The sequence below is a fragment of the Protopterus annectens genome, chromosome 13.part0 (assembly GCF_019279795.1).
Source record: "Protopterus annectens isolate FY-2018-M chromosome 13.part0, PAN1.0, whole genome shotgun sequence".
Lineage (NCBI taxonomy): Eukaryota > Metazoa > Chordata > Ceratodontiformes > Protopteridae > Protopterus > Protopterus annectens.
In genome coordinates, this window is record NC_056747.1 from 448,600,320 (window position 1) to 448,624,436 (window position 24,117).

The 24,117-nt window shown below is 39.8% G+C and overlaps 2 protein-coding genes across 2 annotated transcripts in view; both read left to right on the top strand.

Moving 5' to 3' along the window:
- The window catches only part of RBM19 (RNA binding motif protein 19), a 1,836,515-nt gene that overhangs the window by 697,897 nt on the left and 1,114,501 nt on the right, over positions 1–24,117 (top strand). The gene's annotated exons all lie outside the window — the stretch shown is intronic.
- Positions 1–24,117, top strand: part of MFSD12 (major facilitator superfamily domain containing 12) — a 104,093-nt gene that overhangs the window by 47,550 nt on the left and 32,426 nt on the right. Inside the window, exons 6-7 of the mRNA XM_044055459.1 lie at positions 2,571–2,665; positions 6,219–6,349. Of these exons, the coding sequence (XP_043911394.1) occupies positions 2,571–2,665; positions 6,219–6,349 (226 nt within the window). The remainder of the gene's footprint in view (positions 1–2,570; positions 2,666–6,218; positions 6,350–24,117) is intronic.

Here is a 24,117-nt window from a genome sequence, read left to right on the forward strand (position 1 = left end):
CTATCTTGTGCAGATGGCATTAATAAATTTAGGAAGGCAGACTGCTGGAGTTAAATGTAACTGTCAGAATTGTTACACAGGAGATAAAACTGTAGATCTGTATACTCCAGAAAAAGACTTGCAAAATATTTCAGTCATTTTGCTTTTCTGTAAAGTGTATAACAGAAGCAGTCGTCTTCTCAAGGTACCTAAACAAACCGCTAAATGGAATGCCTCAGAACAGTGAGCTGATCTCAGAGCATTCAGACAAGTTTGTCTGTATTACAAATTATAAAATGTAGCTAATTTTCTGCTTTAGACATCATACCCTGGTAAAGAAAATCATTGCAGAAAATCACTTAAAAAACAGACGTTTAATTTTGCCTAAGAAATACTCAATATGAATAATTTAATTATTTTTAGTATGTGATATTTAGCTGTCTAATGGATTGCAGTTTAAAAATGCAAAAAAGCTTACAAACCGCTATGCTTTTTTGACCACTGATTTAAGTCCAGGTCCTAGTAGACATGTAACAGGAAAATGAAGGTAAATTTACAGCTTTCTATAAAAAATGTATTTAAAGACTAGTAAGAAAATAAGGTACCAATTTTAGAAGCAGCTGCAAAACCAAGGGACTCCTGTTAGCCTGAAAGCCCAAGTAATTGTAAAACTTATGTTGGTTCAATAACACTATATGTGTCCTAGTGTCTTTGTGTTTGGATCAGCATAGCATTTCTTATTTTTTTCTGCCATCCTTTATACATGCTGAGTTTGCCAATTTTCAAATAAATTACCATAGCATAATAATCATCTTGTTTTGTTGTTTTACTGAATGTTTAGATAGATGCAAAGGAAAATGCTAAACTATACTGCTTCAGGTCAATGTATTTTTATCACTTTATTTCCAATAATTTGTACCGCAATGAGAAATAAGTTATAGTTGTACTTTTTCATATGTGGCTAGCAGGATTGTTTCTCATAAAAATGTAATATATGAGTTTAAACATCTTTTACATTGGTTTAGTACTGAAGCCTTGCAGCTAGAAAAAAATGAAAGTACTGCCATTAACATAACATCAATTATTATTGGAAATCTATGAAACCGTATAGAAACATAGACAAACTATGGGACATCTAAGAGTACAATTTTATGAGGTACATAAGGTATATTTATCTCTTAAGAGAGTGTATGAAGTTTATCCGTGAAAGTGTAAATGGTGTCCCTAATTCCGAAAGACTGTCTGTCAGTGTTAGGTGACCACTTACACTTTCAGCAGGTGTTTTAGAATATGGCCTGCTCTGCAAGCCTGTTTATAGACGGACCTTACACCAAAATAAGTCACTTACACTGAGAACAAGTCTTTCTGAATCAGGGCAGACTGGCACTGTGAACAACTCTTTTGAAATCTGGTCCATTGCTTGACATGTCAGAAACAGTTTGATTCCATAATACATAGTTTCTGGGATTGTGAATTCGTTTGACAGGACTAATGTGACTGTATAGGTGGAGCTTGATCTGCATATTTCAAAAGATTTAGTAAACATAACTGTATCATAGAAATAAATGTTGACCAGCTGATGGGAATACAAAACGTACCTCGCTGCCCTTTGCTGTACACTGCATTTGTTGCAATAAGAAAATAGGTGTTTTTTATATTTTGCAGACATTGAAGGAATGGCACCAAGCAGATGATGGAAAATGAAACATTTAAAGGAAATTTGTTTTTAGATGGTATTAGTATTATGTACATTTGAAAAAGGAGCTGTTCCAAACAGATAAAAAAAATGAGGCAAGATAGGATTGACTGATCTGAATTTGCATAATCTTGTGCATTTACTGCTGTTGCAGTGATTTTAATTCAGTAATACATAATGGCTGTCATATGCACTTTTAAAATAGATGTAAATGTTCTACTTCCATTTTCTTTTTCCATTTCCTGTCTGTGTCTCTTCTTTCACCATATGAAACCTGAAACCTGACAGAAGTAAAGAGCGCTGAGTGCTTCTGTAAAACATGGCAGCCACCATGTTGTTTTGTTGCGTATTAGAACTTTGAATTGTGAGGGGAGGACACAGAACAATTTAGTATTGCCTTAATGAATCAAATTAATTTAAATGTTGATTGTATATTGCGTTCTTTAACTAGGATGCTGCTCATATGCAGGAGAGAAAATAAACTAGTATGTAGCAATGTGAATTATCTGTCAAATTACTGCTAACAGAGGGTAGGCCCTCTATAGAGGAGACTGCAATTCCATAGGCTAGCTAGCACATTATTCTTTCCCCACTGCTAAACTATGTAAGTGGAGTCTCCTAATCTTACTCTGGGGCCTTCTGTGTATTTATGGTATAATAATACTTACCTGGCTCACCAAACCAGTTTTTAATTATTGTGAAAGGAGGTGGAGTTAAACAATTAATTGGGACTGCATTCATGTTTCATGTTAGAATGAAGTGTTTTTTCCTGCTCCTAAACAGCATCAAACTGGGATTTATTTTTTTATTACTTTTGAAGTTTTTATATGTTGGTATAGTGTTATATTCTTCTGCTTTTTAGTATATTAATCTGCAGTTTTTTTTTTTTTAATAGCAAAGTGGGGCTTTTGTGTATGGTGCCATGAGTTTCACAGATAAACTTGCCAACGGTTTAGCAGTTGTATTGATCCAAAACCTTCATCCCTGTCAGTAAGTAATGCATGTTTATTACAGTATTCATTTATCATGAATATGCAGCACACTTTCAAATTATAATGATGTAATGATTGGCAAGGCAAATAATTTTTCCTGATACATTACTGAGGTTTGCATGAATTAGAACTGATTCTTAGTAAGTTATGTCCCTTTTGTTAAACAGTAGTCTATATTTTTTTAGTGTTATAAAAAATAATAGCTAAAATAGTTGCAGAGTAAGTGACATAGTGTAAAACAGCCTTAGCAAATTTGCAAAACATGATTTCTGAAAAATACTGTACAAACACCGGTATTCTGTTTCAAAAAGGAAACAGACTATCAGAGTTTGTAAATTGGCTGATTCACTATGCTTTTTTACAGAAAAGCATAGTAAATCAGTCGAAAGCAGACAGCAGGAATGGAAAAAGAGGGCTTTCCCCGCCAGGTGATGTCATCATGACGTCGCAAAATAGGCAGAATCTGGGCGGGAGAGGGGGTGGGATGGACGGGGTTACTGGTGACATGAGGGGTGTGGCTTTACTCCAGTTTTAGCACGACGAAAGGTGGCAACCCTACTTGCAAGCATACTTGTGTGCCTTTCTGTGAGCTCATAGATTTGACAAATCTGTATGGCTTTGCTTAACATTAAATCACTGTCACGAAGCAAAATCTTTCTCACTGCAGCACTATTAACACCACACACAAGCCTGTCCTTAAATAACTCATCTTTCAAGTCACGTTTTGGCCTTATTTCTCAAGTCAGTGATACAAGCTGCAAAAGTTTCACCTGGCCTTTGGTCTCTTGTATAAAATAAGTGCCTCTCTAATGTAGCATTTGTCTGGGGGTTGCACATTTCTCTAAATCTGCGCTTTAAGCACTTGGGGTCTTCCCTTGATTCGGCCAGTACCATAGTATGACTGTTTGCCCCCTTTCCTGGATGTGCTTCTGGCGCATACACAAATGTTCACTTTCAATGGCTTCTGACCCAGCTAAGTTAAGCAAAATGAATGCCCTTGTATGTGCATCTTTGTCAGAAAAAGCTGCTTGTATGAAAATATCGGGTCTACTTCATTTGATCAAAAGACCATTTGACTGAAACTCATTTGGTTAAAAGTTCATTTGATCGAAAACCAGAATTCAAGGCAAATAACAGGGATTTGTCCCCCTCCTCAATGTTGTGCGACCCTGGAGTTGGTATATATAGATAGGGGGGTGTGGGGGGTGCAGCCCCCTACATTGGGAGGTGTGGGGGTGAACCCCCCACCTATTTTCATTTAAAATCAGTACATTTGTTATTTTCTTCTTTCAAAGGAAACTAGGTGGGGGGGCTTCACCCCCCCACCCCTCCCCTAACTATATATACCAACTCCAGGGTCACACGACATTGGGGAGGGGGACAAATCACAGGTTTATGCCTTGAATACTGGTTTTTGATCAGATTAACTTTTGACCAAATGGGTTTCAATCAAACGGTCTTTCGATCAAGTGAAGTAGACCCGAAAATATCATATTCTTGCTCGAATACTCTCTAATTCTCTGCTATACTATGATCAAACACAAGTGGACCTGGTCTGCGAAATACCTCTGCCATATCAACACACAGCAGTGAAGGTGCTTGAAATCATGTGCGAACATACACACACAAATATCTATGCCGGAACTTTATGCCAGTACTTGCAGTTGTGCCCAATATCACAACAAACTCTTTGAAATAACTGCACTTTGCCAAATAAGTCTCAGTAGCACAAGAACAGTTTGAAATCACTACTTTATGAAACCACTCCTTATCGGTGTAAGAAATACTTCGAAATGACTGTGTTTTGTGAATAAACTGTACACAATGGAAAAAGCTCAGAGTAAGAAACACTTTGAGATGAATGTACCTTACAAATAAACTGTACCGAGTACAAGAACCTTTCAAAATGGCTGTGCTTTGTGAAATAACTCTGTACAGTGTATGAAATGCTCTGAAATGGCAGCTTTCTGCGAATAAATGCACACAGCACAAGAAACTTTTCAAAATGGCTGTATCTTGACTGCATTTTGCAATATAACTGTACTTTGCACCCAGCAAACTCTTTGAAATAATTGCACCATAATAAAGCACACACTCTACAAACACTTTGCACACTCTGAGATACTTCGAACAACTCTAGTTATGCTTTGAATGGCTTCGGTCAATGCAAAATAGTAGTTTATGCCCAAACATGGTATTTTCCTAAAAAAGATGCAGTCACTTTGCTCTTTAAGATTATTTTGCCCTTTTATTGTACTCGTTATGCCCTTTTAATCTCTTGTCATGCTCATTATACTCTTCTTGTGCCCGTTTTACCTTAAACATGCTCGTTATGCAAACTGACGATAATTCTGAGCCCCATATGAATAGTTCTGCTAATTTTATCAAATATAGTGGTTTTGAACATTTTGTTTAATAATTCAGTTTGTGCCTTTTGTTTGCTTAATAATAAGTTTTTGTGCCACTCGTTTAATTAACAATGTGTTTTGTGCCTTATAAATGCGCAGTTTAATTTTCTGTGCCAAATAAATAATTTGTGCAGCTTTCTTTACCTTTAGCTCATTTTTGGCCCTTTTTCATTTGTCAGAGCTCTGTTTCACTCAACCAGATTAATCTGGCTTCACCTTCAACTCTGCGCCCCATGACTTGAAGTGGTTGCTCTCTTAATCCTGGTTCTGACACCATGTTGCTCGCCTGGTCAGGATAAAACAGACACATTTGTGGGTTCAGTCCAAGCAGCTTTATTACACACAAACATCAGAAATGAGGCTTTGTAACATAAACTTAAATAAACTTATAAACAGACTGACTATCGCACTCATACATGATTAACACTCTGGCTCTTCTCTCAAAATGGCATTGCTGCCGACACGTACTCACTATTTACATGCATGTGCTACATCTGGAAATACTTCTTAAACGTACATATACATGCTCTGATCTACAGTAATTAAGCCAAGTACAACAACAAATTGAAACAGAGTGCATAATTGTAAAAAGTGGTATTGGATGACTATGGAGAGCTGGTTTATAGTCTGTTTTAATGCTGCTTTAACACAGAGACACTGAAATTATAACCAGATCATGTTCATGAATGAAATTTACATTTAATCCCTGGTATAGTTTGTGGGACTTCTGCACAAAAATATAATGTCATTGTTTTAATAACTATAAATCAGTATTCCTGGCATGCTGCAATGCGTATTAGTGGTAGTGAAATCAAATGAAAAGAGGTTGAACTGCCTGATTGCTTCATGGGTTCTACCCTGTTGCAAGGTGCTACTGTTTTACTTGCATGTTTAGTTTTTAGCTTTGCGTTTTGGTCTTGGGAAAGAGGAAAAGCTATACAGTCTTGTCACAGACCCCAAGTATTGTTGACAGAAACTACGAGAAGGAAAACATTAAGCATTAAGCTGCTGTGTTAGGCATTACTGGGATAGCATTAATATTCATGTTTTTTCCTAGCCTTATGTTAAAGGATCCTGTGTCACATTTATTAAGGTGCATATACCTCAGTAGCATGCTGTAATAATTTTTGTTTTCCATTTCAGCACGCAGGCTTGCTGCCCCTTGTGTGTTCCATTCTACCACTGGGTCATGATCGCTGTAACTGGAGGTGTAGCTGTTGTAGCAACTCTGAGTCTGGTCTGCATCATACTCTGGCCAATCAAGATCCGAGTCTGTAAGTTTATCAAATTGTTTTTGTCAGTAGAGTGCAAACTCATTGTTGGCATTTATGGGGAAAAGAGCAGTGAGATCTAAATGTGACTATTAAGTGCTGAGGTGTTAGGTGGGGCTTTGCATGCAGTCACATGGCCCCAAAGTAGCAGCTACAAAGGATTTACCCAGGCAAGTCTGCAGTTCTCAACACGTGGCAGATACAAGTACAGAATTTACAACCGTGTGCTGCAAATTTTTTCCTTTCTTTGTAGCATTTATATTTCTATTTACTATACACAAATGAAGTTGCTGCTAAAGGTGCACATATTTAGTATTTGGTCTTTTGCAAAGTTGACATGGCAGATCACTGTGTTTTGAACGTGTTGTGCCAGGTCAGACATAAGGACACCTGTTTGGTACAGAAATGAAACGCACGCATTTGCATATTGTGCTCCAATTACAAACAAATGCCTCTTTTGATTATGTAACATTGAAGAAAGACCAGTCAGTATCATTTGTGAATATCATTGCTAGCCTAGTGACCCTGCATTGTGATCACTATTTATAGTCATTTTTACTATTCTTAATGATGCACTGGTCCCACCAGCTAGTATTGCTCATATTGTAGTTGTGGCGGACTGTTAACTCAAGTGATTGTCTGAATGACTGCTTTAAGGCATCTTTATACAAATGAAGAAACTCTCTCTCTCTCTCTCTCTCTGTCTCTCTCTCTCTCTCTCTCTCTCTCTCTCTCAACCTGTTTTATGGGCCAATTAGTCTTTTCACCCTCATTTTTCCTATATCCCACCTGTAATTTGTGATGACATATGTTGTACATATCCTCACAGTGAGCAGATAGTGCATCAAGGTATGGCATAGTAGTTGAAAGGAACAGCTTGCTTTATTTACCAGAATTAACTGTCTGCCAGCTTATTACCAGAAACGTTCTTAATTCTTTCTAAATGCACTGTACTTGAACAGAGTACAGCTTATTGAATGAAAATGATGTCATTTCTTTGGGGAAAAAAGTTATGCTGGGAAATGAGATTTACACAGAAATGTTGAAAACCCTGCAATGTGACCCCCTCCCCCCAATGTGATAGATTATGCCATATTATTCTTGCAGAAAAATTGTCCTTCTGTACAAGTTTTCACATCGGCTAAACACGTACAAACATATTTGGACCTGTTTGTTTCCAGCAGAAAAGTTTCACAACATCCAGAAGTCTGCTGTCAACACTGTCATGTTGATATGATATGAAACAAAATTAGGAACTTCTTGGTAAACGCTACAGTTTTCCAAGGATGCTAACTTTGGATTCTTTGTTATGAAATTTGCAACAGGCGATCATGGAAGCCTAAGGCTTGTTTGGCAGAGCTTCACATGATGATGGTGTGTTTGTGTGTGTGTGTGTGCGTGTGTGTGTATGTGTATATATACGTATACATATATATATATATATATATATATATATACATATATATACACACACACACACACACATGTATATGTGTTTGTGTAGGTGTATGTATATATATATATATATATATATATATATATATAAAACATGATTATATGATTGTTAGAGTGCTCACAACAGTAACTACCACTTGGCTGACATAAACGGAATGAAAGCACCTATCACTGAAAACAAATGAATGAACTACTGAATACCAAAATCTCCACCAATTAAAAAAAAAAAAATGTACCCAACAAAACCCTAAAAACCTTTTTTGCATACGGGCAGGCCTTACTACCAACTATGTATACCAACTCAGAGATTGAGGAGCAGTGGTGGAAAGGGCATATTCCTAATCCCCACTGCAGCACAATCCTGCACCGGTCCAGCGTTCTTCATAACACACACGCATGTGTGCACACATACACACACGTGTGCGCACACAGCAAAGAACATCACCTACACCCTAAAGATGCACACACTAAGTAAAATGTGCACACACATTTCTACCGTTCACTCAGTATCAGCTTTACTGAAAAAAATGTCTACACTGACTATACTATTTGAATGACCCACATTACCCCCAAGGATAAAGCCAGATCTCACACAGCTAAGACATAACAATCACATTCGCACAAACATGCACTTGTGCATACCAGCAACTGCTCAATCACACAGCACAAAGTAACATTGCGCAAACAAGAATTTGAACAAACTAAATGGACTCATATATGTACACACATGTATATGTGTATAATGTGTATAAATACTGTTTCATGTGTATATATCACATGGTGGAAATGGTTTGTAATACCTATAGAAAGCTAGCCATGATGAGAAATGGGTGCTGAAAGGAGGAATGGAAATACTGGGAGGAGAATGAATACAGGAACCACCTAAAAAGGGGAATGAGGAAGGGGTAATATTTGGTTTAAATACTACTAAGTTTATAGGTTTATGGAGGAATACAAAACAGTTTATACTTCTGTGGATATACAAGGTATGACACAGATGATGGGGGTTATAGGGTAAGTAAGGGTTCTCTGTCAGGGTTCCTATTTTATGCTAGTTGTAAAATGGGAGGGATGAAAGAAGTGATCAATGAGATGCGTTTCCAGCAACTGAACTTGGTGTTAAGTGCTTTTATTGGTGGGCACAGTACATACACATGGATGTTGGGAAAATTACACTGAAATGATCATAACCAGCATTAGAAAATGGGCAGAGAAAAAGAGAGCCATTGTAATGGTGGTTGGGGAGCTTCAGCCTTCTAGCAGTCATGTGGAAGGCACTGAGTTTCGTGGTAAGGAAGGACAGTAAGACTGAGAAAAGGTGTTACAGCTAATGTGTGGTCCTTAGTGGGGGTGGGGGTGGAGTAGAATGGCTGCCCGAGTTCTTACCACTGGGTAAGTGATTAGAAATTGAGAGAGGAAATAAGGCTGTTGGAGCTGACAAGCAAAACTGGTAGTACTGTAGTAATGTCTTTGAGTCTTCGTAGATGTACAACTAGGAATGGGCCTGTAACATTAGGAGCGGATGAAGGGCTTTGGAGTAGATTAGTATGGGAGTACTGAAATTGAGGAGTATATATGTGTGCTTGTTTGGAAAATGATGAAATGGAGGCTTGATCAAAACAAAAATGAAAAGGATTAGGCTTGGAGAAGAGCGGAAAAAAAGATATCTTAGAGAATGTGAGTAGTTAGAGATGTATAGGAGACCACAGAAGGAAAGTAAGGGTGGTGGATGTAAAATATACTTTAGATTTACAGAGCCATGGTCAGGTGCTGGGTTGTTAGATATAGGTGGTAATGTAATGTGTATGATATAGCAGTAAAGTAGACAGAAATACTAAAATGTAGTTGCTCTGTTTGCCCTTTCCCCCTCAAATAAAAGAATGCAAAGTGCCAATGTGGAAAGAAGGAGTAATAGTTGCTTACATTTGTATATAGAGATGTAAGTATGTGTTGAAGAATCTTGGGAGGGCTGTTTGTTTTCTTAAACTCTTCAGTACTAATAGAGAACTTTAAGGTGGGTACATAAGTGTTACTTCATGGCCGGTAGAGTCATACAGGAGATGTGCAGTTATATACTGCTTAGTCTTGCCTTCACCTTTGGGAAGGAGGTGTGGGGGATTCTATGAGAAAGGCTGGTCTGGGTTTTGCATGCCATTGGCCTGACATGTATGACATCATGGCTTCATGCATCAGGTGTACTACCCAAGCAGATTGATGCAGTTCTTCATCTGATTCACAGCCGAAGACAAACTGAACTCAGTGCATGGACTTCAGTGGGGCCTTTGACATTGTACTGTTCAGGAAGTAAGTGGGAAAATAAATTTGTGGGATCTGACTGACAGGTGGTTAGGGTGCTGTATCTGAGATTTTAACCCTGAGAATGGACTGCATAACAGGCGAGTTTTTGATTGTTTCACACATGATAAAAGTGGCAGATGGATGCCGGGAAAAAAAGAACAGAGGAGAACTATTTTAATGTAGTTAGGAAATGGACAAAAATGAGACTCATTATAATGGGGAGTGGTCTTCAGCCTTCTGGCAATAAACTGGAAAGGACTACCTTTGTATGTAAGATGAGCAATAACTGTTGGAGATGGTGATAGAGGTAGGCCAGTGATGGTAGAAAGCCACAGTGGTCACTCTTGATCAGTACTTGTTTGTATTTTTTTTTGTTTCCTGCTCCCTCACACTGACTGTCAAGTATCCCCTTCTGCTGCCCTAATTAACCCATTTATTCCTCCCAGGGGTGAGAGCCATCTGTCAGCTCACATTCTCCTATGATATGAGAGTCAGGTGCCTAGGATGGTGCCATCATTTACTGCCAGTGATGGAGTTTTTAGTTCTACTCTTAACTCCTCCCCCTTTGCCATGGTTGTGGCTTCTACTATTATCTGCTCTCACAGTGTACATACATTTTTCCAAACATGCTTACTCTGATGTGTGGAAAACTGCTTAATAAAAGTGCAGGTTTGCATTCTAGTGATGTGGACCAACTGTGACCCCTTCCTAGGAGGTAGATGAGTTTACACTTCCACTGTTCTCCAAACTTCTCCAGGCCAGCCCTTTCAGTGTTTAACCCAGATCATCTGGTGTAAAAGTCAAAACTTTATTCTTTGTCAGCAGACCTGGCTCCAGGGTCAGTACATGTTCATGTGTTTTTATCCTGTGATAAGTGAACAGCAAAGACACATTTAGCAGGCGTAAAATCACAGTGGTTTGCTTTTTTCAATCTCTGCATCCAGCAGCTTAAGATGCCATTGTGAAGTAGCAGATTTTGTTGTTTTACTAGTTTAATAGATGTACATTAATAACCTGATGGAGAATGTTTGTTGTTCAGTAGCACATCAGTGTATGTTTTACTTGTTAACTTAGTTCACTATATTGTCATGGAACTGGAAATGAGTGGAACCAAGAAGGAATTTAAACAGGGACATGAGAAAGGATGGGCCATGAGTGTTAGCTGGAAGGAGGAGGAGTCTGGACAGACTAAAGGAAGTTCTTTTTACTGGGTGGGTAGGGGGCCCTCCAGTGACCATCTAGAGAGGATGGTGTAGTTTAGACCAGCAGAGTGATTTATGGAAGCAAGATGTGGGGTGGGGGCTGTGGCAGTTAGGACTGCTACTAATATTCATTTGAATTCAATCCACCATGAATCTTCCATTGGCTATATGTTTTTGACCTGTAAATGCTATTGGTACTGTAGGGCATGTCAGTTGTGCTATCCTGGTAGAGCATCCTAAATTGTTCTTGTTTTCTAATACATTATTTTACAGAATTGTATTATTTCCAGCAGACTGGGTAAATGAAGAACATAGAAAAAGAATGAAGAAAATTGAGCAGTCCAAAATGCATGCTGACATAATAAAAACAGAGACATTGCGTACAGACAAGTATATATTATTGCAGTTTATCATATTGGCATTGTGAGCTGCAGTTATGTGGGTTGGTGTTGGTGTGGGATTATGTTTGTGTCAGAGTTGGTGAGTTAGACTAATTGTTAGGCAAAGGGTGTAGATGTAGTGTTGTGCAGGTTTGAGTGTCTGAGCCTGTCTTGTGAAGTTGTAGTGTTATGGAAAGGGGTTTTCTAAAGTGACTTGCAGGATTAAGGTTTGGGGCAGATATAGGATTAAGATTAGCACACATTAGTGAGGTGGGTAGAGGGGATTTACCTCCTCCCCCACCTTTTTAATTCACACCTTGCCATTTAGATGTAGGACAATGTGTGCTTTCTTTCTTGCTTACACTAACGTCCAGTATACTGCTCCCAAAGTATTTGCCATATAAAGAGAATGCTACAGGAAATCATCAGGTGTCCGGAAGAAGGTAGGTGACCTGGTCTTGTAAAGAAGGGGAACCACTGGGTGTGTCCCTTTACTTCCATGATCGCCCTGTGGAATTTGAATGCCTTGCTAGATTTTATGAAGGCTACCAGTTATCTAATATTATATGTATATTGATTATATCCATTAGAAGTAAGTCATAGATGGTGAAGACACCATAAATGGACAGTATTTTTTCTGATTTTACCACACTGCTTGAGACATTGTGAACCACATGCCTGAATATCTGTGACATGTGCCTGTGTAGCTTCCTAGAATAAAAAATGGGTAGCTGTGTTTCTGATGTACTTAGCATAGAATAAGTGAGTTTTAAATAAAACTGTATATTTAGCGTTATATTTTGAAGTAAAATGGTCCTGTCAAGGATCCTGCCTGTGTTTTCAAGAATCAAGCACACCTACTGCAGATCTCACTAGTTTTAAAGTTAACTCTAATGCAGCCTCCATTGACTGTAACAGAACAGTTTAAAATGCATCAAAAGTATCCTGTATATTTTCAAAATGTATTTAATTTACTTTGTATTTATTTTCTTATTGTCTATTCATTTGACCCAGTGGCTTCTCTGCCTTCACCAAGTTTGCCCTTACATTCATCCTAGTTCATAGATAGTTACTGGGCATGTGGCCCTGGGGACTACTGAGGAGTGTAGTCCTTTTGCCCAGTTTTCCCAGAGTATTTATTGATCAAGTGTCATGCTGTGTCTCACACATTAGGCTAATGGAAACTGTGTTAATCGATCCCTTGACTATAGGATGCAGCCCATTAACAAAGCATAGCTTTAATCATCTGCACTAACTGCTGAGACTAAGACTAGGCCTCTAGGGCAAGTTCACCCAGCCTACCTGCATCCTGGATCATACTGGACCCCTGGCTGAGCAAAGATCATGATCTGTTCATTTCCTGCTAAGCTCACCAGCTTCCTGTTTAGGAGGGAGGTTGGGCCCATCTCCTCCCTGGGAAAAGAGCCAATTCAGCAAGGAAGACAACAGCTGAGCTCCCCATTCATTCCCCCTGTTGGAGCTCACCAGCCTCCCTTCTGACAGATGTCAGATTGTTTGCAGCAGGATGATGTTCTTCATCTCACATTGCTGCAGTCCTTACATATGGGTAGTCCGCTGTCCTCGGTCGGCCCGAATACCAAAGTATTAGGCTGACGTCGGTCAAGGCGCTTAAAACTGACATCAGGACGTCAGGGTACAAAAGCGCATGACCGACGTCATTTCCTCAGTCTTTTTTGCCGCATGGTCCGATGCAGAAGCAGCATTGCAAGTGCCGTTCGGCGTTCTGAAATTTTTCGAATTCGGAGTTTCAGACCGAATCCAAGTTGGCTAAGTACCCCGTTGGGGAATATTTTGTTTTTTTCTTGCCTCAGTGTTTTACCGGATGTCAGAAAAAGTGAATAACTGTATTTCTTGTGGGAAACAGATACCGCATAGGGATTATCATTCTTTGTGTATTCCTTGTTTGGGGCCTGAGCACGACGTTGTTGGGTGTCGCTTTTGTGCTAGGTTCAATAAACGCACTATTAAGCGAAGGTTAGATTGTGCTAGGCTGGTCTTTGGGAAGCGGTGCAATTATAATATGCTGTTGGATTCTCCGGCGCCCGCTTCTGCGAAGAAGAGCAAAGACAAAGCAGTTAAACCCAGGCAAGATGAATCGTCCGTTCCGGACGCCGGTTCTTTAGAGGCTTCAGTGGAACCGGTGGTTCCGACGGAGACTTCTCTGGAGTCTCAGGGGGAGACTTTGATTTTGCAGGAGGTGGTCTCTCAGGAGGCAGGTCAGGCTGAAGGGGCTTCTCAAGTTACTGTAATCCCCTCCCTTCCTAGGGTGGTTAGGCCTTCTCCTTCTGTTTCCAAGGCTTCTCCCAGAGACAGGCCAGTTTTAGCTTCTGTTGGTGTCACTCCTAGTTCAGCAGGGTCTGTGCCTAAGAAGCACATGCTTAAAATGGCAGAAGATTTGATTACTCTGATTAGAGGTTCTTTCGCCCCTCCTGATAAGAGGCCTAGGGTGGAGCCAGAGTTGGGAAGTTTTGAGCAGGCTTGGATGTTTCAGAGTCTTCAGCTGAAGACTTGCAGGAGTACTCTCCTTATTCTGATTCTGATGCAGATGATTCCACTCCTTCTGCTTCTCCTCCAGAGGATTTTTCTTTTCAGAGACACTTCATTCTATGAGGGAACATTTTAAGTGGGAAGGTCAGGACTTCTCTGATTCTAGGAAAAGGCTTAGGGAGTTTTTGCTGTTACCCCAGCATAGGCCCTTGGCTATACCCCTGTTCTGGATGTTGTGGAAGATGTGTTTGCAGAGGCTTCACTTAATCCTGATTCTCTGCCTCCTGCTCCTGTTAAACCGGATAGGTATTACAGGGTGCCTGAGGCTCATAAATATCTTTATAAGAGTCCTAGGGCGGACCCAGAAACTATTAGTCAGGGACCTAAGGGTGTCAAGGCCTCTGTTGTAAAAAATCCGGTTCCTCTAGATAAAGAAGTCAGAGCTTTGGATAGATGGGGAAAGAAGGTCTATACATCTTCTACCTTAGCTATGAGGGCTTTGAATTGCCAGTTTCATATGTTGAAATATCAAAACTTTCTTCTTTCTCAATTGAAGTCTAAGGTGGATGCTCTGGCGGAAGGCATTGAGTGTAAAGAATTACAAGATTTGGTGCATGTCTCTGAACAGGTGGGTAAGCATTCATTACAGTGTGGTTTTGATGCTGTGCAGGCCTCGTCTAGGGTGGCTGCCACTGGCTCAGTTCTTCGCAGGCACGCCTGGCTGAAGGATCAGAATTTATCTGACCATGTTAAGACAAGGATTTTGGATGCTCCTTTGCAGTCTGATGTGTTGTTTGGTTCACCTGTGGAGTCAGTCTTGAAGAAAATGGAAGACAAGGCTAAGTCTATGCAGGCTGTTAAAGATTTTTTGCAAGTTCAGCCTCTGAAGTTTAGTAGGAATTGGCCTGCTAAGGGGTGGACGTATCCTTCTTATGATTCTCAGTCTAGGGGTAGATCTAGGCGTGGTAGGGGCAGAGCTCAGAGTTCTTTCAGGCCTAGAACAGGAGTTCACCTGCACAATCTTGGTGAGGGCAGGGGCCAGTCCTTTCGTAAACAGGCCCAATGACCTACTTTTTCAGCTGCCAGATCCTTCTTGCCTGGCAGCACCTTTGGGAGGAAGGTTAGCACTCTTCAAGGAAAATTGGATGTTGATTACCCAAGACAAATGGGTATTGGATATCATACACCAGGGTTACAAGTTTTATTTCCATATCTTGCCTCCTTTCAAAGGCATGCCGGACGTTCCTCCTCAGCAAAGACTAGAGGCTCGCAAACAAATTTCTCTACTACTTCAAATAGGGGCCATACAACCGGTCCCTCTGCCAGACGTGGGCCTAGGATTTTATTCTCGCCTGTTTCTAGTACCAAAGAAAGGAAACACGTGGAGACCAATTTTGGATTTATCTATCCTCAACACATATCTGGACATTCCCAAGTTCAAAATGTTGACGTTACAACAGCTTTTACCTCTGCTGGGCAAAGATCACTGGATGGTGACTCTGGATCTCAAGGAGGCTTACCTTCATGTTCCTATCAGGCCCAGTTGCAGGAAGTATCTGCGTTTTCGGGCTGGGACTTCACATTATCAGTTCACTGCATTGCCCTTTGGCTTATCTACTGCGCCCAGAGTGTTCACAAAGGTTCTGGCTCCAGTGGTAGCTTTCTTCAGGCTAAGAGGAATACAGATCTATCATTATTTGGACGATTGCCTGATTCTGGCCCAAGAAAAGGACGAACTTCTTCATCATTTACAGTATGTGATGGCAGTGTTAAGATGCCTGGGGTATTCTGTGAACGAAATAAAGTCCAGTCTAGTACCCTCTCAGGACATGTGCTTTCTGGGTGTGAGACTGAATACAGCATCCCAGATGGCCTTTTTGACCCCGGACAAACAAAATAATCTTTCTCTTTACTTCACCAGTTGTCTCGTCAGTCCAGGCTGACTGCAAGGACAGTCCTTCAAGCCTTGGGGTTCATGGCATCTTGTATTCTGGTACTTCCCAATGCCAAACTGCATATGAGGAAGCTACAATGGTATCTCAAGAATGTATGGACACAGCACTGCCAAGATTTGGACACTGTCATTCAGATAATACCTTGCATTCAAAAGGAATTTTTGTGGTGGGCTCAGGAATGTCACCTAAACAAGGGACTCTCTGTGACCCGGCCAGAGGCGAGTCAGATTTTAACGACAGATGCCTCAGACAAAGCTTGGGGAGCTCATCTAAATGGAAAATGGGTACAAGACACGTGGCCTGCCAGACTTCAACATCTACATATCAACTTGAAGGAGATGTTAGCAGTCCAATTTGCATTGATAGCTTTCAAGGATTTACTTCTTCCAGGGCAGGTGTTGATTCAAACAGACAACACAACTGTCATGTGGTACATCAACAAGCAAGGTGGAACGCATTCTTATCCTCTATGCAGACAAGCAATGATTTTGTGGGAGACTGCTCTCAGTTTACAGCTAAATCTTCAGGCAAGGTTTCTGCCAGGAGCACAGAACTCCTTAGCAGATGTGTTGAGCAGATAAATTATGGATCCCCACGAGTGGAAATTGGATCCTCATGTATTTCAGAGATTGACAGTGTTATGGGGAACTCCAGACATAGATCTGTTCGCTTCTCCACTAAATTACCAGCTGCCAAAGTTTTGCACAAAAAGGTTTCATCCCACAGCTTGGAAAGTGGATGCTCTCTCATTCAATTGGAGCAATCTTCACGTGTATGCCTTTCCACCTCTGCCTCTCCTCCCAAAGGTACTGCTGAAGGTCAGACAGGACAAGCCAAACATGATTTTAATAGCTCCAGATTGGCCTCGACAGCACTGGTACCCATTACTGAGAAGTCTGGTACAGGAGCCTCCATGGCCTTTGCCTTCGATTCCTCACTTGCTGTCTCAGGAGAACAGTCATTTACTCAATGTCAAACTTCATTCTCTACATCTGACAGCCTGGCATATTCTGTTTTAAACCCTGGAGGGTCTCAGCTTCCACAACAAGTTTTGAATGTTATTTTGGAGGCCAGAAGGCCTAGTACAAGGAAAGTTTACGAGATAAATGGAGGAGATTTTTATTTTGGAGTACAGCAAAGGACTTTGATGTTTCTAAACCTAATTTAAGTGTTGCGCTTCAATACCTTACTGAGTTATTGGACAAAGGTTTGTCCTTCTCCTCTATAAAGGTTCATGCTGCAGCAATTTCTGCTCACTATGACGGTGACCCACCATTATTTTCTCAGCCTTTGTTTAAGCAATTCCTTAGAGGGCAAAGAATATAAGACCCCACGTAGAGCTCCTACTCCTGCTTGGGATCTCAATTTTGTGTTGGAGAAACTCACTCTACAACCTTTGAGCCTGCAGCATCGGCAGAGTTGAAATATTTATCATGGAAGACTGCTTTATTGTTGGCCATTACCTCTGCGAGAAGGGTTTCTGAATTACAGGCCCTTATGGCAGTTGAGCCTTTCTTAATTTTCCACAAGGATAGGGTGTCTTTGCGTACTAACCCTTCTTTTATGCCTAAAGTGGTTTCTAGTGTGGCTTTAAACCAAACTATTCATTTGCCTACTTTTTATGCAAAGCCCCAAAATAAAGGGGAAAGGATTTTGCACACTTTGGATATACACAGACAGTTGCGATATTATTTGAGCAGAACTAAAGGGTTCAGGCAGTCTCAGCAGTTGTTTGTTTCTTTTGCTTTGGGTTCTCAGGGCAAACCTGTTTCAAAACAAACTATTTCTAAGTGGATTGGTTTTTGTATTGCTTTCTGTTATTCCCATCATGGTAAGGAGATTCCAGCTGGGATTAGGCCTCATTCCACTAGGGCTACTGCCACTTCTACAGCTTTTAAGGGGTGGCTACTAAAGATATTTTGGAAGCAGCTACTTGGAGTTCAGTGCATACTTTCTCTAAGCATTACCACCTTCCACTTTACTCTAAATCTAGGGCTGGATTTGCCACTGCAATTTTACAGGGCATGTTGGCAGCTCCTAATGCTTTATAGTTTTGCCATCCTCCCTTACCTCTGCTTTGGGATTCTACCCATATGTAAGGACTGCAGCAATGTGAGATGAAGAACATAGTACAGTTTTGTACCTACCATAAATGTAGATGTTCGAAGATCCACATTGCTGCAGTCCAATTTACCCTCCCTCCTTCCCCTCTGTTGTTGAAGGTGGTGGTGTTGTTTGTGTTGTACATATTGTAAATATGGTTAGTGCACGGGTGGTTGGTTAGGTTTTGCTGGTTTTTGGCTTTGGCCTTTCTTGTTAGGGCCTTCTGACATCTGGGGCAAGAAAAGACTGAGGAAATGACGTCGGTCATGCGCTTTTGTACCCTGACGTCCTGATGTCAGTTTTAAGCGCCTTGACCGACGTCAGCCTAATACTTTGGTATTTGGGCCGACCGAGGACAGCGGACTACCCATATGTAAGGACTGCAGCAATGTGGATCTTCGAACATCTACATTTATGGTAGGTACAAAACTGTACTTTTGGTAGCTCAGACAGGCAACCCCTCGAGTTTATGACCCTCACTGTCTGCCATTGCTGCCTGATCATGGAAACATGTATCCTCACACCCACACCTTTCTGTGGGCATATCAGTTGTGTAGTACAGTGGTGCAGGATATGCTCAATTAGCTGTGCACTACTGTGCAACACCCTGGTGCTTCCTCCTAGGTGTCATGCATACAGCAAGCCACTAGGTGTCATGCATACAGCAAGCCAAAGCTGCCTTTCTCACCCCAGGACATGAGGTGCTCAGTCCTGTCCTCCCTAGCCTGCCTCCTTACAGTACCCTTGCCAGTGGATAACCATGGGTCATTGGGGTTACATCAGGGCTTTTGCCCTCTGGGCCACAGCAGTGGGTTTTACATTTTTGAATTTTATTTTGTGAGTATAGCTGTTAAGACAGGAGAAAATGTTTAGATTTCTATCCATTAGCGAGTGAAGTTAATGTTTTAATTAAGCTGAGGAGCACCAGAGTGATAAGTCGTGATGTGAGTTCATCAGAAGACTGTACATCTCTAACAGTTTCCTGGAGTTTAGGTATAGGGAGGGAAGATATGAGTAATATTACAAGAAGCGATATTCAACATGTAACTGGATGTAAGAGAATTATTTTTAGTTTTCAGGATAGAATGCGAGATGAACTGGAATTTATTTGAAAGGAGGTGTGGTTTTGAGAGCATGGCAGTTTACTTTGACTACAACAGATGGCAGCTTATTTGCTATGGTATTGAAACTGCACAACACAAGGTCCTCATGCAGGAAAGTTTGCATCCCACCACCTCCTTGCTTAATGTAACCAACTCAACACTGCAGAGATTTGAGTAAGTTATAAATGATGTAGTTCTGATCTCAATAGCTGCAAGGGAAAAAACATACAAAGTTTAAGGCTGCTTAGTGCTTAAAAGAAGTGAATGCAAGGTTTGTGAGAAATGATTACTATGTTCAGATATGGTATAACCTCAGTGATAAAGTAATTAAGTGGAGAATGGTATGAAGGAGTGCATAGGGGCTTCTCCCCTACAAAAACAATGTATTTTTAAGTGTTATTTTGCTGTGTATTGTGCATCTGTGGCATACAACATTCTTGGGACTTTTTACATTTCAGTATTTTATACTTTCAGGCTCTTTCATTTGATCTTGTGTGTGTGTGTTTGATATTTTTATCTTCAGTCTTTCAAAGTAGAGATGAGAATAATCATCTGAAAGTTCTACCAGGCTGTCCTACAGAATCTTTTTTTTCGTAACAGTCTTGCTATAGAACTAAGAATAATAAGCCTGTAAATGCCACCCTTCTTATCACCCCCGCCATTGTGCAAGAGAAGTACCATCCACAACTTCCAGTCCTGCAGCATTGCTTTGGTTTTCGGTGAGACACAGCACTTCTGTCAGTGGACTACCAAGTAGCTCATTTTGACCCACGTGCCTTATCTTCTTGACGTCCTCTTGAATTCCATTTCTACTTGCTTTCCATCTGCTTTTTAGTGCATATCTCTGTTTACCATACCTTCACTTGCTGGCATGACGCACTGTAATCAGTGATGAACACAGCAAAAATTGTTTGCAATTCACAGCCTGGGTAAACAGAGCTTTGTAAAATACATGTTTGCAACTGTAGAGTAATAAAGCATGTTTTCCATGGTACAAAAAGATTTCTATTCAGGAGGCAAATTGTTGTTCTCCCGTATATGAGGAGCTTTGCTGCCCCACCTGCATTGTTTTATTATTTACAGTTCGAGATCACTGTATCTTGCAGAAAGGGGATTGCGCAGCAGATGATGAAGAGTTGCTGTACCCTGTAAGAGGCTCCAGAGCACATAAATACCATGCATTAGTGCACGACCATTTCACTTGTTTAGGGAGTGAGCGTCCGCACATGTGCACTGAATACCTCAACCTGTAAACAAGCATGTAGGCCCTCACCACACTTTTGTAAGTTAACATGTTCATAATGTACAAAATTTTGATGGGTGTTTTGTGGGTCTCCTTTTTTTTATTAATTATTGTTTTCTTCTTCTAACTAACTGACTTTGCTTCTTATAGTTGTGTTTATAGTTTAGGTTTTGATAAATACCTTGGAATGTGAAATCAAATGGAGTAGGGCAGGATTAGTGGATAATTAAGGGAAACCTAGTGGGCTGGCTTGCATTAATGACCCCCTCAAGGCCTTGCTGTACTCAAAGGATCTCGGGGAGGAGATGGTGTATGTACTGTAAACTATATTGGATCATAAGCTAGTGACCTCATAACAAAATGCAATAGCCCTCAAATCAAACTGGGTGCAGTTAGTCATACCTGAGTGTACAGTAGGTTTGCAGTTTTGATATCCTCCGTAGCTAAATACACCTCTTTCTTTCTAGGGTCAGCAGAAGATTCGTTAAATTGAACTGAATATGATACATACATAGAAGAAACATATTTGCTTTAAAAATGGAGAGAACTGAAAGATTTGAAATACATACACGAGAGCTATGATAAAATTACTTTAAGAACTGAACAGACTGTGAACATAAAATATAAAAACAAAATGCTGCCAGCACTTTAAATTACCTATTTATCACATTTAATTTAATAATTTTATTTTTTAAATTAAAATATATATTTTATCATTTATTTTCCTGAATATCTTGCTGTTTTTAATATTTTGTTGATTTATATGTCTACTTATCCATCAACTACACTGGCATACTTCATGCTTGTAGCCAGTTCAATTTACTGAGTTTTTTTAGTGTTTGCAAAATACCCCCCATTTGAAGTGCAGTTTCTGTACAGTAAAAACTATCAGAAATGTCCTGTTTCTACCTTCCTTTCTTGTCTGCACACAAAATACTCTGCATCCTTTGCCTGGTATCTTCAAGTAATTTTGCAGCTACCCCTGCATGTACTTGGCATATTTGTAGGACTTTGAAGGGGAAACATCATCCGTCTGATTATGGTGTATTAGCCTTGGGTTTTAAAGCTAAGAATAATTTTAAATAAGAGAAATTACTTGTGTACTTTATGATCACCCACATTTTGAATAGTGGCTGGTGTTCTCTGGCTACTTGTTTTGTACAAGTGCAAAAGTTATATTGGAAGATCAATTAAGCTGTTGTAATTATAGCTGGGGTCTCACAAAGTCCAGTAGAATAAGTGTTTTCATTAAGTGCTTCATCTATCAGGATATGACTACTAGAAACCCATTTCAGTAGTATTCCCTTTCTGACTCTTAACATGACTTCCTTAATTGCTGCTGCTGTGCCTTTTTTTAGAGAGAGATGGTGAATAGTCACTTTTGGGTTTTAAACTTTAAGCCACTGCTAACAAATCATATGCCAAACAGATGATGCAGTAGCCCTTATCAGACTTTCAAATTTTGTTGCTACGTGTGGCAGTTGCAAGTATGATTAGTACAGTGCAGGTGCAACTTCTTAATCAGTTTCACTGACACAGTTCAGGAATTAATGTAGACTGTCAGTGTGGCTGTTAGTGTAACATCTGCTTTTAAGTCCGGTTGTCATATGTTTTTGTCCCACTGTGTTGTGTTACAGAAGGTTTAATTAATGCAAGAATAATGTATCTAAAGGGATAACATAATGCCAAAGTGTAATATGCATGAGATTCCCTGTGCCAACTCAGATTGCTGCTCTGATTGTTTTTTAACATGAAGTAGCACTACCAAGTCTCTGCAGCAATCTGATGATAATTTTATTGAATAAAAAGAATCTAGGCAACTTCTCTTTTCTGCATTTTCTTTTTTAACAAGATGTACATATATTAATATTTCTGCTAGTAAAAAGATTGCATAAAGACTTGTCAGAGAAGTAGATATTTATATGTGGTGTGTGTTAAGCTGACATAGTGCTCAGCAAAGGGAAGTGTGCCTAATTATGTAACTGCTACATATAATGGTGAAATTAGTATTGGTACACAATACCAGCATTGTAGGCAAAAACAATTGCATTTCTCCCATAAAACTTTGCAATATTTCTATAAAAATTGCAGATTGTATTACCCAGATCATTAAAATAATTTGTGTTTTCCTTCTTTCTTTATATCATCCGCGGTGGTGCAGCGGTAGCGTTGTTGCCTCACAGCAAGAGGTTCTTCCATTCGATTCTCGGCTGTAGTGTGGGGAGTGCCTTCTGTGTGGAGTCTGCATGTCCTCCCCGCGGTTGGGTGGGTGTTCGAAAGACATGCGTAAAAGGGCGTGCCTTAGTTGAAGGTTGAATGTCGAGCTGGCACCTCGGCGTTCGTCAAAATCTACTGCCAATCATTAGCGGACCGGAGTTCTGCTGTGGTGACCCCTAACCAGGAAAAGCCGAAAGACAACAACTTCTTTCTTTATATCCTTCATAAGTTACAGAAGTGTTATTGTCTACAAAAATTCATCTAAAGGAGATGTGTATGGTTGCATTGTGTTAGATGTGATCGTTGATGTGCAGAATTATTTGTTTTTCATTACAATCACTTTGACAGCGAGGAAACTGCAGAATGTGAAAAAAAGACATGCCAGTCAAGCTTCACTAACTTCCTGTTCTACCACGTTTGCACCCATTTTTGGCATGTTGCAACATGTAACCAAAAAATACTAGAAATTAAATATTGCATGAATATCAGACAAGGATGTTTCTGAAACTGATGGAAACCAATGTAGCAGAAGCCAGTATATCAAGTGCAAGCCTGAAATATATAAAGTGAACTATATTAAATTCTGCAGGATCTTATCCTCTACAGTCATTCTTTCTTTCTTTTTAAGTGAAGCACTGAAGTCGATCTAGCACAGTAGGAATGGGGAGGTATTACTAGTCAGTGCATTTATAGCCCCTTTTTTTTTCTCTGCAGCATGCATTCTGAAAACAAAAACACCCTTCTTTGGTTTAAATGGCTGTCATTAATCTAAAAGCATTTTAAATAAAACAAACTTAGGTTCATATGCATTATGTTAAAGATAGGGCTTGGTAACTTGATCCTTTTTCTCATACAGAACTTCCATTCATTTTACTGAGCTAATTTATCTGTGTTTATTACTGAATTTATTTTATTTCTTAACATAGTAAATGTGCTGGCCCCATGAACCATTTTCAGTCATGACGTGCCCTAAAGGGATGTGACATAGTAAACACATATGTTAGCACAACATGGCAGTGCAGATACATTGACAGTAACATAACATATTTTATAAAAACATTTCTATATGTTGAACATATAAATATGCAATTCATTCACTTTTATTCACAGACAGCATGAAAATAGCATTCTACCATACAAAAAGCACTTTCACAACTATTAAATTTTGGAGTGCTCCCTGGAATTTTTCAAAAAATACAGTTTATTGTGGCAGAGAAGGTATTAATTGTAATTAATGAATGGAATCAACTTTAACATCTTCAACAATACTATAGTAATACTGTGCAATGTCTTATTTATTTGACTGG